Here is a 16,469-nt window from a genome sequence, read left to right as displayed (position 1 = left end):
TTTTAAATAGCTTAGTGTCGATTGTACCATGTGTGCCATATACCTATGTGATTTGATAGCCAAAACAACAACATTTGGATCAAACAGAATTTTTTCCCCCCCTCGAGTTCTACTCCCTGTGGAAGTGTGAGTGTTATCTCGTAAAGGGCCATCAAGCAGATTCGACCCTCTCGCTTCCTGTTTCCTTGTCCCATCCGCATGACATTCGTTCTGAGGGTTTTCCCTCTGTGTTCGCTTTATTTGGCTTCTCACCTTCAACCACTTCAGTTATATGTGATTCATATTTTATAGAAAAATGGCAAGATTGCGCTTTTTTACTCACTTCTTACTTTTGTCTTTTGGAGCCTTTTTGATGCCCACTGACTCCAATCCGTTTAAAGGTACGTTGTTTGATTCAGCAGCATGTTTAGACTAAATACTGGCACATTTATGAATTTTATTTCAATGTCTCTACCTGCGCTCACAGCATCAATAATACATGAGAAATGTGAAATCAACAAAAACTATAATGGATTAATGTAAATGTTAATTATTATAATTATTTGTCATTGGTGCCAAGGTTTAATCTGTGGCCTACGCACAAACATTAGAGACTTTTTTTCTTTACAGTATAGATTAAAGTGATCATAACCCTTTTATAAGATGTAGTACTTTAAATGTACACAGATGTAAGTTTAATGTTCAATCCACATGTTGTTGTTGAATACCTCTTAATGTGTGTGTTTTTACAAAAAGTCAGTCAAAGTCAGAGTGCTGCTGGAGTCTTCATGCTTATTGAAGGAGGAAGATACACCTTCAACTTCACTGCTGCCAGAGATGCCTGTTTATTTCTGAACGTCACCATAGCGAGCCAAGCCCAGATGGAGCGAGCAGTACGGCGTGGACTGGAGACGTGCAAGTAGGCTTGAAAGCTTGTGGTGACTGTTCTGGTGCAGCAGGATATCTGACAAATGAAAAAATCCAACATTTTAATATTAGCAGTTATTAACATATATACAAATCACGTTAACCAAGTGCATCATATCAGACTAAATCTGCTCCCATAAGTCAGCCTAGTTCAAATACAAATGAACTGTTTTCACACATGCAGTGAATATTTATCACTCAGTTGCCTGGTTTTTAGTTTGTCACTCTGTCTGTGCTGTTCAATGGGAACATGATGCTGCAGCCACAGGACTGATTCACAAAACAGAAATGACAAGTACTCCATCGACATTTACAGAATATGCCAAAAATATAATATAATATGCATAACTATGTTCTTATTAGTGTATAGACACCTTAAAATAAGAATCATGTTTTTGTCACCTTAGAATGTGCCTCTTATAGATGTATATATATAGATATATAATTATATATATATATATATATATAAGATTATATATATATAGATATATATAGATATATATATATATATATATATATAGCCATAGCCCAATGGACAAACTAAACACTGGCTCTAGATATTGGCAATTACACCACTAGAGGGTACTAAATCCTACACACTGGTCCTTTAACATTGTCCCACTCACAATAGACAGTTAAAAAAGAAAACAATCAAAATGGAAAGACCAGAACAAAATATTCCATGCATTCCAGTAATCTGGTGCTTACATAACCCACAATTCAACTCAACCACCATCAGTTCAGGCAATATCCCTCGAGGCGATTGTTCTGATTACATTCATTCATTTAAAAAAAAAAAAACATATTTCAAGTTCTCAGTTTTAAATTAAAATAATAACAATTAATTAAACACATTTTTGAACAATGCTGTGAAGTCCACAAGAACATTTTTATTTTTCATAATAAACGTCTTTATTTATTGTTCTTACAGATTTGGCTGGATAGCTGAACAGATTGCCGTTGTCCCACGACTCAGAGCTGAACAAACCTGTGGAAGTAACAAAACTGGAGTGGTGACGTGGTCTGCACGTCCAGATAGAATGTTTGGTGTCTTCTGTTACAATGCATCAGGTACTGTTTATTTACTGCACTGTATACTGTATGTTTCCACGTCTATAGGCGTGATTCATTTGTCATTTACTGATCCTAAATTGCTTCTTTTATTATTTCCTTTCCCCCGTTACATGAGCATTCTACACTCGTGATTCTTTTGTCCTGTTCAAGCACTTTAAACCATAATTTTTTTCTCACCAATTGCAGATTTAGAAACTCCAAACACCTCAACATCCAGCCCAGAAACCTCCACATTCTCCACCAAACTGAAAACACTGACCAAACCTCTGCTCATTTCAACAACCAAGTCTCCACCTTCAACACAGCCGAGGACGACAGCAGCTGCTAAACAAACAGCTTTCACTCTCCCAGTCAAGACAACACATTCAGCAAGGATTCCCTCCACCTCCGCTATACCTAAGACTTTATCTACGCACATTCCTACTTCTCTCTCTCATCTCATCACCTCCAAACCCATTGTTATCAGTTCTGACTTTTCTGCTTCTGCTCATACCTCTGTTTCCATTGCTTCCTCTGAGTCAACGACGCCAACATCAGTGAGCGCTGCAAAACCTCTGGGAGGTACTGTCCCCCGTCCTCTTTCATGTTTAGTAGTTGTGACATTGTCCTGTGACAAGGAGATCTATCTATCTATCTATCTATCTATCTATCTATCTATCTATCTATCTATCTATCTATCTATCTATCTATCTATCTATCTATCTATCTATCTATCTTTTTATTAAATGTTTCCTATTCTAGCAGAATTACAGTCAACACATTAAAGCTGCATTAATCAAATGTTGGCCACTAGGGGGCAGAGAAACAAGAGTGTACACCTTTAAAATGGTTTACATGATTTTGTCTGAATTGGAGTCTAAGGGTTAGACAAAGATTGTAGTCTACTATCACCTCTAATGGTAACATATAACATTTATTAGGGCCCTGTGGAGAAGAAACTGATGAGCTGTGAGTTGAATTGGTGTGTATAATTATATAATATAAATTAGACCAAGTTTGTGATGATTCAGAAAATGTTTCTTTGTGTTCCAGATGTACCAACGGCACTCATCATTCTTGCCATCATCTTTCTGCTCATCACAGCAGCTGGCGTTGTGTGGTACTACAAACTGTGAGTCTTCCATTGTTTATAACTCTGTCTGAAGCATCATAAAAAATGTACGATGATTTAGAATCAGAAAGGGGCTAGTTTACAATATATAAGAGTAAAAGCAGAAACAAATACTTTCATGATTTCAGTTTGAGTTTGAAGTCTCTGTAAAACTTTATTGTCATCATTAGAGGCAACTCAAGAACTTTTATCTTTAATTATTAATGTATGAGTGCCACTCTTTTATTTGCTTCATCAAGCCTTCTACTGAATGTAATAAGCTGTGAGCAATTCATATACATTGTGTTTGTAATGTGATGTTTCTCCTCTTCTTTTGGAAAAGGAATCTCTTCTCCTTCTGGCCTCAGGGGCAGCAGAAGGACGACACAGAGACAGAGATGTGGAAGCACACCGACAGTGAGATGGACCTGCACAGCCAATATGAAGGAGAAGAAGAGTCGGACAGGATGTACTCCAGTGACATCACGCTGTGTGTGAATCCAGGCATCACGCCGATTTCTTTAGAGAAGCTTCACAAAGAGGTGTTTCATGATGAATAATGGACTCTCTAGAATATCTTTATTGCCATCTCAGTGCAGGAAGTACAAAAAACAAACAAAAAAACATAGTATAAAACAAACATAGATAAAACATAAATGCAACATAAATAAAACATAAATAAAGCATAGATAAAACATAAATAAAGCATAGATAAAAGGGATAAAAACATGGAAAAATTAAAAACAAAACAAAATAGCGCATACACCCACATACAGTATATACAGAGCACCAGTCCATGAATTATTTCAAGTGGTCATTTAAGGATGTTATGGCATAAAAGCTGTTTTTTAGTCTGTTTGTGTTGGTTTTAATGTAACTGTTCAAATAGGATGTGGTCGGGGTGGGATGGGTCCTTGATAATGTTCTGGGTTCTTTTGAGGCAGCGGGAACTGTTAAGCTTCATAATACATTTCAGACTAGAGGAAGATTTACTTTCTAAATGTTTTGATGCATTTATAAAGTGATTGTAAATATCCACTGTCCATCTTCCATCTTTAAGTCCATATATATGTGTGTTTTTGTGTGTGTTTGATCAACGGGTCTTTAAATCTTTAAGATGCAATTCTTTACTGTATAAAAGTAAAATCATCCTTGGGGAATAAAATGTGAGTCTTTGTCAATTAATGATTTTACTATAAAGTGACATAAATCTCGATTGTTAACAGTCTGACGTAAGAATTCTGTGTTATTACAGTTTTATTTTCCAATTGCTTAACACAATTTTGCAAACTAGGCTGGTTTTATCAAAACACTAACACAATTCACCAAAGCACACATCCAAACTGTAAATTACCTCATATATCCTGCAAAATGAAGCACTGCAACCAAAATCAAACTTTTGCACCAGATGGCACACACTTCATTCGTATTCGTAGATTTTTGTCTAACCAACTACACACTATTGGACATAATGAAAAGCACTCTCATCTTTAGTATGCTTTGCCATAATACTAACATAGTTCAAACTGTAGAGAATTCTTCAGATTGTTCACGTGCACAGAAATATTTGCAGATACACACACGTGCTATTGAAATATTTATTTTTTTATTTTTCACCAAACAAGTCAGTGCAACATATACACAGCAGATATATTTACATTGGAGTGAACTAAAATATGCTCAGAAAACAGTGAGCTGACAAATACAACTGAAAAAAAAATGTCAGAAAAAATAAATACGTAAAAAAATAAAGAGGAAAGCAAAAAATAATTAGACAACACTGCTCTACCCCGACTCTCACTCTTCCTCCCCCTCTCATTCTCACCCTCCCTCTCCCTCTTCCTCTCTCAGCAATGTCTTCCATTGTTGTTGTAAAAGAAAAAAAGATGCTCACCTATGGTCTTTTATTGCTTACTACCTGATTGAAGTGTTAACAATTACATAACACCATGTTTGGCCAGGTGGCACATATAGTGGCCAACAAGCTCATGTAGTGTCATTTTAAATGGCAGTGTTTTGAAACTGCAAACATGTGACTTTATGTCAGATTGTTGTGTCTTATGCAGAGAACTTTGTCAGTAGACTTAAAAAGTGCCATTTCGAATTGCAAAATGTGTGTAAAGCAGACAATGTGTTTAAAGTTTTGGAGTTTTGAGATGAGGTTTTGCTCCCTGTGTGTCAGTTTAAATATTTGTGCTGTCCATGTCATTTCAGTGTGTTAGCAGCTGAAACAAACTGTAAGGACTGTTTTCCTGCAGCCTTTTCAAAGATGGCTGCATGAAGTCCTCCACACAGCAGGCGGCGCTAACGAGTCATTTCATTGGACGAGGAAGAAGCGCGTCACGTGACCAGACACATCCACGCTGAGGCGTCGCTGACACATTTGAGCTTCTCTGCAGCGATAAAAATATTAATATTTAATATTAATATTTAATATTATTTCCGAGCGGCTTCAGGTGGATAGTAGAAGAATAGAGCAGAATGCGCCGCCTGGGCTCCGTTCAGCAGAAGATAGCGTGTGTGTTTGTGACGGAGGTGAAGGAAGGACAGTCCAGAAAACGAGACTGTCAGGTGAGTGTGAGCTGATTCACACACACACACACACACACACACACGGTCAGCGTGTCCACCAAACTAACGACACGTCTGCTGCTGCGAGGGTTGAATATTAATCTGATAACATTAAACATAACCGTGTTCGTGCTTGTGCAGCAGTGGCAGTACAAAGTGTGAAACAGGACAGGACAGACATATATACACTGAGATGGATGACGTAGCATGAGGGAGAGATATGAAATATGCAAATGATGTGCGATCATTAGGTACACCTGTCCTCTCGTGTGTGTAAACGCTTGGCCAAAATATTAGAAACACCTCAACATGATGCAGTCCACTTTCCACCTCACTGTCAATAACAACATGGTAGTGATAGTTTAATGAATTTAATGACGGTGTCAACAAAAACCTGTTGCATTGGATCACATTGGATTACACAAGTGCACATAATGAAGAGGCTGGTCGGTGTATGTATATGTAATGTAAAGATTTGTATATGAAGTGTCTCTGTGTGTGTGTATATATATATATATACACACACACATATGTGTATACACTGCCGGTCAAAAGTTTTAGAACACCACACTTTTTCAAGTTTTTTACTGAAAATGATTCAGTTCATTGTGTCATTGCACTCTGAAATGAAAGGATAGAACAAATAATCAATTTGAGTTGAAAAAGAAATCATAGAATCAATTTATAGACCAAAATGTATTCTAAACTTTTGACTCAACAAAGTAGCCACCTTTGGCAGATATAACAGCTGAACACACTCGTGGCATTCTTTCTACAATAGAAATCAAATATTCTTCAGAAAGTTCTTCCCAGGTCTGTTGCATAAGTTCACATAAATGTGTGGCAGGTTGCTTGGCTTTAACTCTTCTGTCCATTTCATCCCAAACCAGCTCGATGGGGTTTAAGTCTGGAGACTGTGCTGGCCACTCCATGTTTTCAAGCTTACCATCTTGTTCTTTTTTCTTGAGGTAGTTTTGGTATAGCCTGGACCAACTAGGCGCATACCAGAGGGTATTGCGTGGCGCTGCAGAATACTGTGGTAACCGTTTTGGTTCAGGGTGCCGCTCACTCTGTACAAGTCACCGACCCTGGATCCAGCAAAACAGCCCCAGACCATCACACTTCCTCCTCCATGTTTGACAGTTGATGTCACACACTGTGGAACCATCCTCTCGCCTGCTCGACGGCGTACAAAGATCCTGCATGATGAACCGAAGATTTGAAATTTTGATTAATCAGTCCATAATACCTTCTTCCAGTCTTCAGTAGTCCAATGCCAGTGTTTCATGGCCCAGGAGAGCCTCTTTGTCTTATTCTGACGTCTTAGCAATGGCTTTCTTGCTGCAGCTTGTCCTGTCAAACCTGCAGCTCCAAGTCTTCTCTTCACAGTTGAAACTGAGACTTGCTTACTACGACCACTATTAAGCTGTGCTTGAAGCTGTTGTCCTGTGAGCTGCCTATCACACAAGCTGTTAACTCTCAGAAACTTGTCCTCTGATTCAGTTGTGGCTTTGGGTCTGCCAGACCACTTCCTGTCAGATTTCCCCCAGTTTCTGAGTGCCTTTTGATGGTGAAGAAAACCGTACTCACTGACACCTTGAATTTCTTTGCAATTCCTCTGTAGGAAAGACCTACATTTTTAAGTGTTATGATGGTCTGTCTCTCGTCCATTGTTAATTGCCTTTTTCTTGCCATTTTTGTAGCAACACACTACTTTCTGCAGTACGGTACTGTTCACCTGATGCTCATGAAGGTCTGGTACCACAGTGTGTTCCAACACTGCTTTTATGCAGACAGAGGGGGTTATACGTAATCCAGAAAAGTTGGAACATTGTTAACCCACTTTGTCTTCCCTGAAAATGGCCTTTCTGTATAATTCTGAAATGTACATTTTTTTCAGTTTTGGGTAACCAAACCTTTTTTTTTTTAACCTCTGGCTGTTCAGTACTTACCTTTGTACCATTTCAAGCTATTCATTGGGCTTGCACGACTTGAATTGCAATAAATAACTGGAAAAATTAGGGTGTTCAAAAACCTTTGACCGGTAGTGTATAACATATGAATATGAATAGATTGGATGTAGAGAGTGTAAATATGAACTATCAACAGCTGTCCAACATCCACAAAATCCAGAATACACACACACACACACACACACACACACACAGAAATGAATGAACATGAACAGGTGGCGATGGCACACAACATTTTTAATCTGTACTGAGCTGTGCATTAAGAAATACTCTCTAACTCTAACAGTGTCGCTATTTCTATAAGGTGCACTAATGAAATCAATCAATTATCTTCCTGTGTAATCGGCCATTCATATCTGCCAGTGTATCTGTATTATACAGAACATGAAGCTCCCCATGAAACCTCTGACTACAGCTCGAACTTCTAGTTAATTCCTAAAGAAAAGTGAACTGTCTATCATAATCCCAGATCCTGAGGTGACTAACGTAAAAGCAGCACAAAAAAAAGTAGTAAACCCTGACATCTCAGCAGCAACGTTGATTATGCTTGATATAAACAATGAAGTATCAAAATTGTCATCTTGTTGAATGTCTCACTTCTGTGTGTCTCTTCAGCAATTCCAGGTTGTTGCCACTGAAAAGGTGAACCCTGTTGCTCTGGAGGCGAACATTGATTGTGCCATCGCCACAGAAAAACTAGATGGCACCTGCTGTTATGTGACTAATTATAAAGGTAAGTATCTCCAGGATAAGCCCAGCCAGTATGCAGTAAGTTATATCATGTAAAAATACAAACAACAATTGAGGCTGACAGATGTTGTGAATATAGTGCTATTATGTCATCATAATAGCATTGATATTGGTACCGTTTTTCTTTTTTTTCAGTTATCTTTTTATTTATTTTTAACAGTTACGTAACAGACAATCAAGGAAATAAGGGAAGAAAAAACAAACAACAACAAAATATACAGCAAATAAAATCAAATCAGTCCATGGTCACAGTTCACAGTTCATCCTTTTGAATGTTATGTAAGCATGCCTATTATGGTATGGTAGTGTCAGAGGTCCGTAAGCGGTCCCCATATCCTCCGGAAGGCATCCCCCCCCATTATTCTTTAGGGCGTATGTATGTGGTTCCAGTCTGAAAGTTTCATTTAGGATTTGTTTAAACAGATGAAATGATGGGGGTCTTTGTTGATTCCGATTGAGCAAGATGCATTTCTTTGCTATATAGCACTGATAATCCTCTTCCTGCGTGTGGTGTCTAGTGTCTTGTCCAATTCCATACCAAAGAGGTCCCGTGTTGGTGTAATGTCCAGTGGGGTTTCCACAACCTTAACAGTTAGATCATGTACCGCCTTCCAGAAATGTTTTAATTTCCTGCATTCCCAAAAAAACATAATTGACCCTCTACATGTTTTCACAATGATGACATGTGGGGGATGAGTTAGGAAACATTTTACTTAAGCGGAGCGGAGTAAGATACATCCTGTACATGAATTTATGATTATATTATTATAGATTATTTTATTACAGGACAGCGAGGAAAAAACCTTCTGACATATAGTATCCCACTGATCAAAAACACATCCCATATCCCTCTGCCATATGTTCCTAAGTGGGGTCAAGTAAGAGCTGTAATGGTCCATCAAAACTTTTTTCCTTTTAATGATGTGGGTTTTTTTTTCATATTCTGACTGCAAAGGACTTGAGTGTATCCTCGGCAAACATTGATATATACCATTTTCTCTCCACTTTACAAACAAGGAACTACCAATAGATGGTGGCAGATCCAGGTTTAAGGATAAGGGGGAAAGCCTGGAGATTTTGCCAAAATTCCCACTAAACTTATTTATATCTTGCCAAGCGTGTTGTAAACTACATATGTTTTTGTTATTTGATGTAGTGTGGTACCCTTCTATGGGACACTTTGATTGCTAATTTAGTTGATTTTCTTCAGTGGACTGAACTGGATGCTGTTTGTCTTTTTTGTACAGGGCAGCCTTACCTCTGGGCTCGACTCGACAGGAAACCCAACAAACAGGCAGAGAAGAGGTTTAAGAAGTATCAGTATTCTCACAGGAGCTGTAAAGGTACTTTAGGATGAGTTACCAACAGATATGTTATTAACATGCAATTTATGCATATCTTTTTGCAAATTCCATGTCAAGTAGATGATTTTTTTCCATGGGCTAGTTTTATAGTTTTTGTGCGTTTCCTCAGGCTTCACGTGGAACGTAGAGGAAGATTTTAAGACGGTGCCAGAGATGTGGATCCCAGCACACAGAGTCAAACACCACAATGGCCACCCAGTGCCTGATGAGCATGGACACATTCCAGGTCCTGAAGTTTCATTAAATCATAGAACAGTCTTTGAAGTCACGTAGATGTGACCTGCTGGTGGTGTCCCATCAGTTTGGAGAGTAATTATATCTAGTTAACTTGTTCAACTAGAATTTGTTATTGAGATGCATTTCCTGAAGTTGTGACAACCTCTGGGTTTGCAGTGTAAATGGTGGACATGTTCTGTATGTCACTGTGTGCAGAAGTAATGATTTTCTCCATGTGGATGTTCAGGCTGGGTTCCAGTGGAGATGGACAATAAACAGTACTGCTGGCACTCCTCCGTGGTGGATTATGAAGTCGGGGCGGCTATTGTTCTCAGGCCCAGCGCTGGCAACGAAGACGTGCTAGAAATTGCAGCGGTCCCGCTCGTGGACCTCCAGGAACAAACACTAGAGCTCATCGGAACCAACGTCAACGGAAACCCTTATGGTAACATAAGACTGCGTATGTTTATTTTGGAGCAAGAACATAAACTTGGACTTGTCAAAAATACAGTTTGTTTAAAATTATTCTGGTGCCTCAGGTCAGATCCTCCGGCCAGAGACCAGCAGCACTTGAACAGATGTTTGCAGATGGTCAAGTCATTGTTAAAGACAATATGTAACATAATAACACAATCCCAGGTTATCAAATGTAATTTTGTTCTGGTGTCTTTAGTCCCTGAGCTGACCGGTTCCTCTTGTCCGACACAATTCTTTGATCTGTGTTAATCTGCATATGACAAACAAACCTGCAAACTTGAAAACTTTTTCTGGGACAGAAAGAAACTGAAGTGATTTCACTGTAACGTGTACGTCAGTTCATCTCTGTGTTTTCCAAAACAAGAATCAGAGGTGGCCTGTGGAGTTTTCTTAGAAACAAACAAAAGGCTTTAGGCCTTTTAAAGTTGTCATATCAGGGCACGTTTATATTTATATGTGATTCGCATTGAATTTGTCTCAAGGTCTTTATACACTTTGATAAAGCTCTTATTCCAGATAAATGGTATGGTACATTGTTAGCTTTAGGGCTGCCACAAACGATTATTTTAATAGTCGACTAATCACCGATTATTTTTTCGATTAGTCGATTAGTCTAATTGGATCATGCGTAAATTCACTGTCCCGGAAAGGAGCCGTGAGCCACCTTCGCCCCAGAGTCTTTCCATGCCGACCCAGAGCTGCCACGGAGGAAATGCGCCCAGTGGAGGCCAGCCAGCGCCGGGGAGAGGTCACACGAGGGGATCCTCCCGCACCGTGCGGCCGTCCCTGACCCGCCGAGTTGAAGTTGCGTTGAAGTTGCAAATCGCGACATCGTGAATTCCTGGAGGGTCAGCCGCAGTTTCGAGAGAAAAGCAAACTTAAACCCCCCCCCCCAAAAAAAACAATCGACTACTAAATTAGTTGTCGACGATTTTGTTCGTCAACATAATCGTGACTAACCGACTAATCGTGGCAGCCCTAGTTAGCTTTAACCCTTGGCATCTGTATACATGAATTCAACAGTAATATTCATCTGTTTTTAAAGTTGAGTCCAAAATACATTTAAAAAACGCTGCAGTAAGGACACACAGTACATACTTAAGAGGATGATGAGTAAACAACAAGTTTTATTATTGTGTGATGTAATATTTATATATAAATTAATTAATTTATTTTGAAATGATGTCACTGTAATAGAATTAGCTGTTTTATTGATCAACACAGACCTGAAATTTGCTTCATTAAGTTAGTCACATGATCTTTTTTTCATGATATGAAATAACTGTGTTTATTTTAACATGTATCTTTCCCTGCTACCTGAACTCACCTTAATGTTTAATGAAGACATTCTATCCACATCAGGACATTTTCAGGAAAATAAGCACAAAGTACATAAAACAATGTTTATGTCCTGACAGGATTGGGGAGTAAGAAGCAGCCCGTCCACTGCCTGGTGTCACACGGGAGTGTCCGGATCAGAAACCCCCCTCCAGTGGACTTCCAGCAGCTGAGCTCCTGGTTCCAAGAGAGTCCAGAGGGCCGAGTCGAGGGCATCGTCTGGCACTGCAACGACGGCACTCTCATTAAGGTAAGAAACCGGCTGCGATCAAGATGATCTTTACTAACGGATCAAAGTCAGACTGTCTATTATGTATGTTAACCATATGAAACGTGTCTGTAGGTTCATCGTCATCACCTGGGACTGAGGTGGCCAGATGGGAAAACATCACTTGGTGACAGGGCGGTGATCATTCACGTGAACGGGACGGTTGACGAATACGACAACAGCAAGGACTTGTTCACACCCTTCTCCAGATTAAATGGACACTGTTTCAGCCAACTGCAGGACATCCAGTTTGACTTGTAAACACGGGCTGAGGCGATGGAACGCTCCTGTTTGTGAAGCTTTGAGCCTGTTTTAAAGATTAGCACTTTGGTGGATATTTTTCATCAGTAATTCAAACACACAGAGTGTGTTACAGCCTAAAGACAGGTTGATATTAATAATGACTGACCAACTGAGCTGTAAGTAACTGAAGCTGTTAAAAATGTGAAATGATATCTTGTAAATACTGTGTTAGAGCAGAAGAATAAATAAGAAAGCCAGATTCTATATGACAGCCGGATCAGTATGAAAGACTCTTTATTGTCAAATACACTCAAGCGCAATGTCAGAACTGTACAAATGTAACTCAATAAATAACCAACAATGAGTTATATAATCAAACCAAGAATGTAGTATTAACAAACAAAAAACAGCTGCCGTATGGAAGAATGTAAAAGGTCTCACTAAACTCATCACCTATCCTGAGTTTCAGCACAAATACCAAAATAATACTGACTTATTTAACAGTCCAGAAAATATTTGAATGACTGTAAAGACGCTAAAGTTCTTAACTGCTAGATTTTTTTTTGTAAACACAAGCAGCCTAAATAAAAGAAAATGGCAAAATTCTAATTTCAATCAGAATCCTCACTGACAGGATTCACTATGCATACAGTATGTGCTAATATATTATTATGGTCTTTTTATACAGATATACCATGTGGAGCTTGTTATGCTAATAGCAGATTCATATGAACACTAATGTAAAGAAGTTTATTGTACAAATGGTGGCATCTCATAAATGAACCCATTAATATGTAGTTATTCAGATTGTCTTGTAGTTTATACATGCTTGTCAGAAAGGAGATATAATCTTATTGTTGCTTATTACAAACAAGTTAACAGTAAAAGAATGTATTTATTTGATGGTGAATTAATGTTTTTTAAATTTTTGTGTTATAAAAAAATAAAGTCAATCTAAAAATATACATTTATCGTCCTCTTGAAATTTTTACGTGTAAGTTGAATATCAGTTATTGTGGGTTGATACCCTACGGAGCCCCTAAAGGGACATGGTGAAAGAAAAAAAAATGGAAGTGTTTCTGGTGCGCACCAGAAACTTTCTTGTGCGCACCAGAAACTTTTTAGTGGGCAAGTTTCTGGTGCGCACGAGAAAGTTTCTGGTGCGCACGAGAAAGTTTCTGGTGCGCACGAGAAAGTTTCTGGTGCGCACCAGAAACACTTCCATTTTTTTTTCTTTCACCATGTCCCTTTTTTTTCTTTCACCATGTCCCTTTAGGGGCTCCGTAATACCCAGACCCATAGATCTACATAAAATATTGCCTGAATAATGTGTGATAATGTTTTAAAGACGGAGGCGTGTGAAAGTACATTCAGGTGTGAACAGTTCTAAAGGCACAGTAACCCTGAGTTAACTGATGGACACATTTGGCAGTTCAGCCTTTACGCCAAACTGATGGCACACCTTCTTCAGCTGCTCTTCCAGCAGAATGTTCTTCTTCACCTCTACATTGTAGTTATACTTTAAATCTTCGATCTCTTCAAAAAATGTCGGGTCAAAGCTCTCCAGTTCTTTCTTCAGCTTCTTAACCTCAGTTTGAAGTTTGGTTTTCTCCGTCTCGGCTGCCTCCAGACGATTTTTGAGCTTCCCGTGATCTGAGAACACGACAGACAATCCAGATGATTTACATCACGTATATTAAGATGTTTTGTCTGTCTAACTTAAAATGAAAATGACTTCATCATATTGTGTAGCAACAAAGTCATCAACATTGCACATTACAAAGAAGCCAACATGTCCAGAACACATGTAGCTCATCATGTTCAGATCATGACTCAACTGTCAGGTTACCAGATGTATGGAATGTTTTGCTTAACTTCACAAGCTTTTCTGTATTTATCAGACTAAGATATGATTCCTAAAAAGGCTTTTGACGTAGCCAAACATGACAGATGCATTACTTGTGAGCAAAGCCGAACAAATCTCACCTTGTTTAGAGGATGTTTCACCGTATCGCTCGCTGTACTCGGTCAGCCTTTGTTTAAGTTCTCTGTTCTCCTTCTCCAGCTCACTGATCATTAATCTTAAATCAAGATAAACCACATGAAGATTTATTGTTACAGGTTCCACATACAGCAAAACACTTTTTAGGCTTACTTGCACTAATTTGGTCCTGTACACTTTAAGGAAACCATCATCTAAATCTTCTGAATCTGAATGTTTGCTTAATAATCAGTGACAATCGTTGTGAGTTGCAGATAATTTAAACGTACTATGAGGAGTTTTAAATCTCTGAAATACTTTTTAAAAATGAAATTAATTAATAATTAAAAAAAAACATTATACTATCAAAATATGTCTAGAAATTTCGACTGAAAATAACCTCACTGGAATGTAATTCAACACGCTGTACATTGAATTTCAGCCTGCTTTGTAATTACACTCACGCACGTAGCGTTAAGCATGTGCATACTTCTATGCAAAGTATCTAAGTTAGTGAGTGGAGACAAAATGAACAGTTGAAAAACACAACAATGAAAATATTAGGAAGAGAAGGTGGGATCAGTACAACCCCCTTTCCACCAAATTAGCTCTGGTTCCTGAAATGGGTCTGTTGATTCAACAACAGTAATTAATAAATAGTCTTCTTATTATGAATAAACCTGCCTTATGCCTAAACAGCCCCTGGTTGAACAGGGCCAGCCTACACTGCTGCATTTTAACGTCTCTCATGATGGTGGTACTTGGAAAGTTTGGTTTAATAAAGTGTGCGTTATGTATGTATAAAAAATGAATCTGATTATGTTGTATCTGGTTCTGCATTTATTTGCCATATATAATGAATATTATATCATATGGCCGTTACTCATTAACAACAGTTCACACATGTTAACAAACCTCAGTGCTTGGAACTCTTTGGTGGGTCCTTCTCCAGTCTTTGCTGTGGTTGGAAATCTTTTCAGCATGTCAACCTGAAAAATAAACCCACGTTAACAGTTTAATTACATTTCTACAGAAGTTTCAAAAAAATTGATTTTGTCTCAGAATATGAGCTATGTAACAATCCAGACTTCAGTTGGAAATTTTCTTTTAAAGGAGAACTGACTGCAAATGTCAAACTCAATGGACTGCCATGACTAGTAAATTTAGCCTATGTGTAATGTCTTCTGTGACTTCTGTGGAGGAGCTTTCCAAAGAAAATTACCCTCACCCGGGTTATCTCAACTTGGACTTGGTCCTGGAGACTGGACAGAAAGTCTGTGTTACAAACTGGGGGCATGGAGTTCCCTCATGACGCCCATGAATGAACAAAGGCAAAAAGACAGTCTGGACCAGAGTGGTTAGAATTCCACCTGATGTCACTATTGCTTTTATAAAGACAGAAGCTAAATGTCACAAGAACAGTATACAGTTTAAACTGACAATGTTTCAGTAGTCGAGTCCATGTTTGACAGAAGCATGAGGCCAAATCACAAATCCTATAATGCATTCCAGTCCCTCAGAGGCTGAGATAGCAACCCAACAGCAGTTAGCGTGTACTTGAAAGCCGTGATTAAATTAAGTTGTTATCCAGCCTGTACCTGATCTTCAAGCTGCCGGAAGCTTATCTGAGATTTCTCCTCCCGCTCGTTCACGTCCTTCAGCTGTTGTTTGAGCTCAGACACCCTCAAGGTCTTCTGGGACACTTCCTTCTCCAGCTCCTTCATTTTGTTCTCGAACATTCTGTGCACATATGTGAAACAATCATTGGCTCACACTCCGTACATTTTGGAGCCTGGAGCTTCTACAAACTGACATAATGAACACAAGCTCAATTTGCCGACCTTGTCACCACTGAAGCCTTCCAGGTCTTGCTGTCTGCTCCTTCAGTGATGGGTCTGGATAGAGCTGCCAGCAGTTTTTGCTTGGTCTCTTCCAGCTCTGCCTCAAGCTTCTCGTTGGTCACCTCCAGACTCGTCTTGGTCACTCGCAGCCTTTCTGCGGCTTCCACTTCCTGTCACAACATGAAACACACAGAAAACATGTGGCATGACAAATATGATATTCAACACATATTAAACATATTTCGACTTCTGATTTTTTATAACAAATGAGGAATCCATTTTTTATTGAAGATATGTGGACTCATTTTAAGAAGTGCCTCAGGAAATTTGTTCAGTTCATTTTCGTGGAAAAAAAATATATAAAAATGATGACTGTA

General features: G+C 38.7%; 3 protein-coding genes across 8 annotated transcripts in view; 2 read left to right on the top strand and 1 right to left on the bottom strand.

Annotated features, from left to right (window-relative positions):
• Window positions 1-268: 268 nt before the first annotated feature.
• Window positions 269-3,744, top strand: lyve1b (lymphatic vessel endothelial hyaluronic receptor 1b). Its single transcript, XM_019262407.2, has 6 exons — window positions 269-380; window positions 736-898; window positions 1,838-1,977; window positions 2,167-2,541; window positions 3,013-3,091; window positions 3,414-3,744. Exons 1-6 carry the CDS (start codon window positions 296-298, stop codon window positions 3,628-3,630), a joined length of 1,059 nt encoding a protein of 352 aa, XP_019117952.1. The 5' UTR covers window positions 269-295; the 3' UTR covers window positions 3,631-3,744.
• A 1,657-nt stretch (window positions 3,745-5,401) lies between these two features.
• rlig1 (RNA 5'-phosphate and 3'-OH ligase 1) lies at window positions 5,402-12,830 on the top strand. The gene is made up of 7 exons (XM_019254613.2): window positions 5,402-5,641; window positions 8,230-8,347; window positions 9,612-9,707; window positions 9,838-9,954; window positions 10,192-10,389; window positions 11,840-12,009; window positions 12,103-12,830. Exons 1-7 carry the CDS (start codon window positions 5,552-5,554, stop codon window positions 12,286-12,288), a joined length of 975 nt encoding a protein of 324 aa, XP_019110158.1. The 5' UTR covers window positions 5,402-5,551; the 3' UTR covers window positions 12,289-12,830.
• A 672-nt stretch (window positions 12,831-13,502) lies between these two features.
• Window positions 13,503-16,469, bottom strand: part of cep290 (centrosomal protein 290) — a 33,157-nt gene continuing 30,190 nt past the window's right edge. For all 6 annotated transcript variants that reach the window (XM_027283653.1, XM_027283651.1, XM_027283649.1 and 3 more), the window contains 5 exons: window positions 16,093-16,262; window positions 15,850-15,991; window positions 15,167-15,240; window positions 14,257-14,351; window positions 13,503-13,923 (listed from right to left, as the gene is read on the bottom strand). In XM_027283653.1, the coding sequence (XP_027139454.1) occupies window positions 13,679-13,923; window positions 14,257-14,351; window positions 15,167-15,240; window positions 15,850-15,991; window positions 16,093-16,262 (726 nt within the window). In that variant the 3' untranslated portion in view covers window positions 13,503-13,678. The remainder of the gene's footprint in view (window positions 13,924-14,256; window positions 14,352-15,166; window positions 15,241-15,849; window positions 15,992-16,092; window positions 16,263-16,469) is intronic.

The sequence above is a fragment of the Larimichthys crocea genome, chromosome X (genome assembly GCF_000972845.2).
Source record: "Larimichthys crocea isolate SSNF chromosome X, L_crocea_2.0, whole genome shotgun sequence".
Classification (NCBI taxonomy): Eukaryota; Metazoa; Chordata; class Actinopteri; family Sciaenidae; genus Larimichthys; species Larimichthys crocea.
Note: the sequence above shows the minus strand (reverse complement) of the source record. Positions and strands in the feature narration are given on the sequence as shown.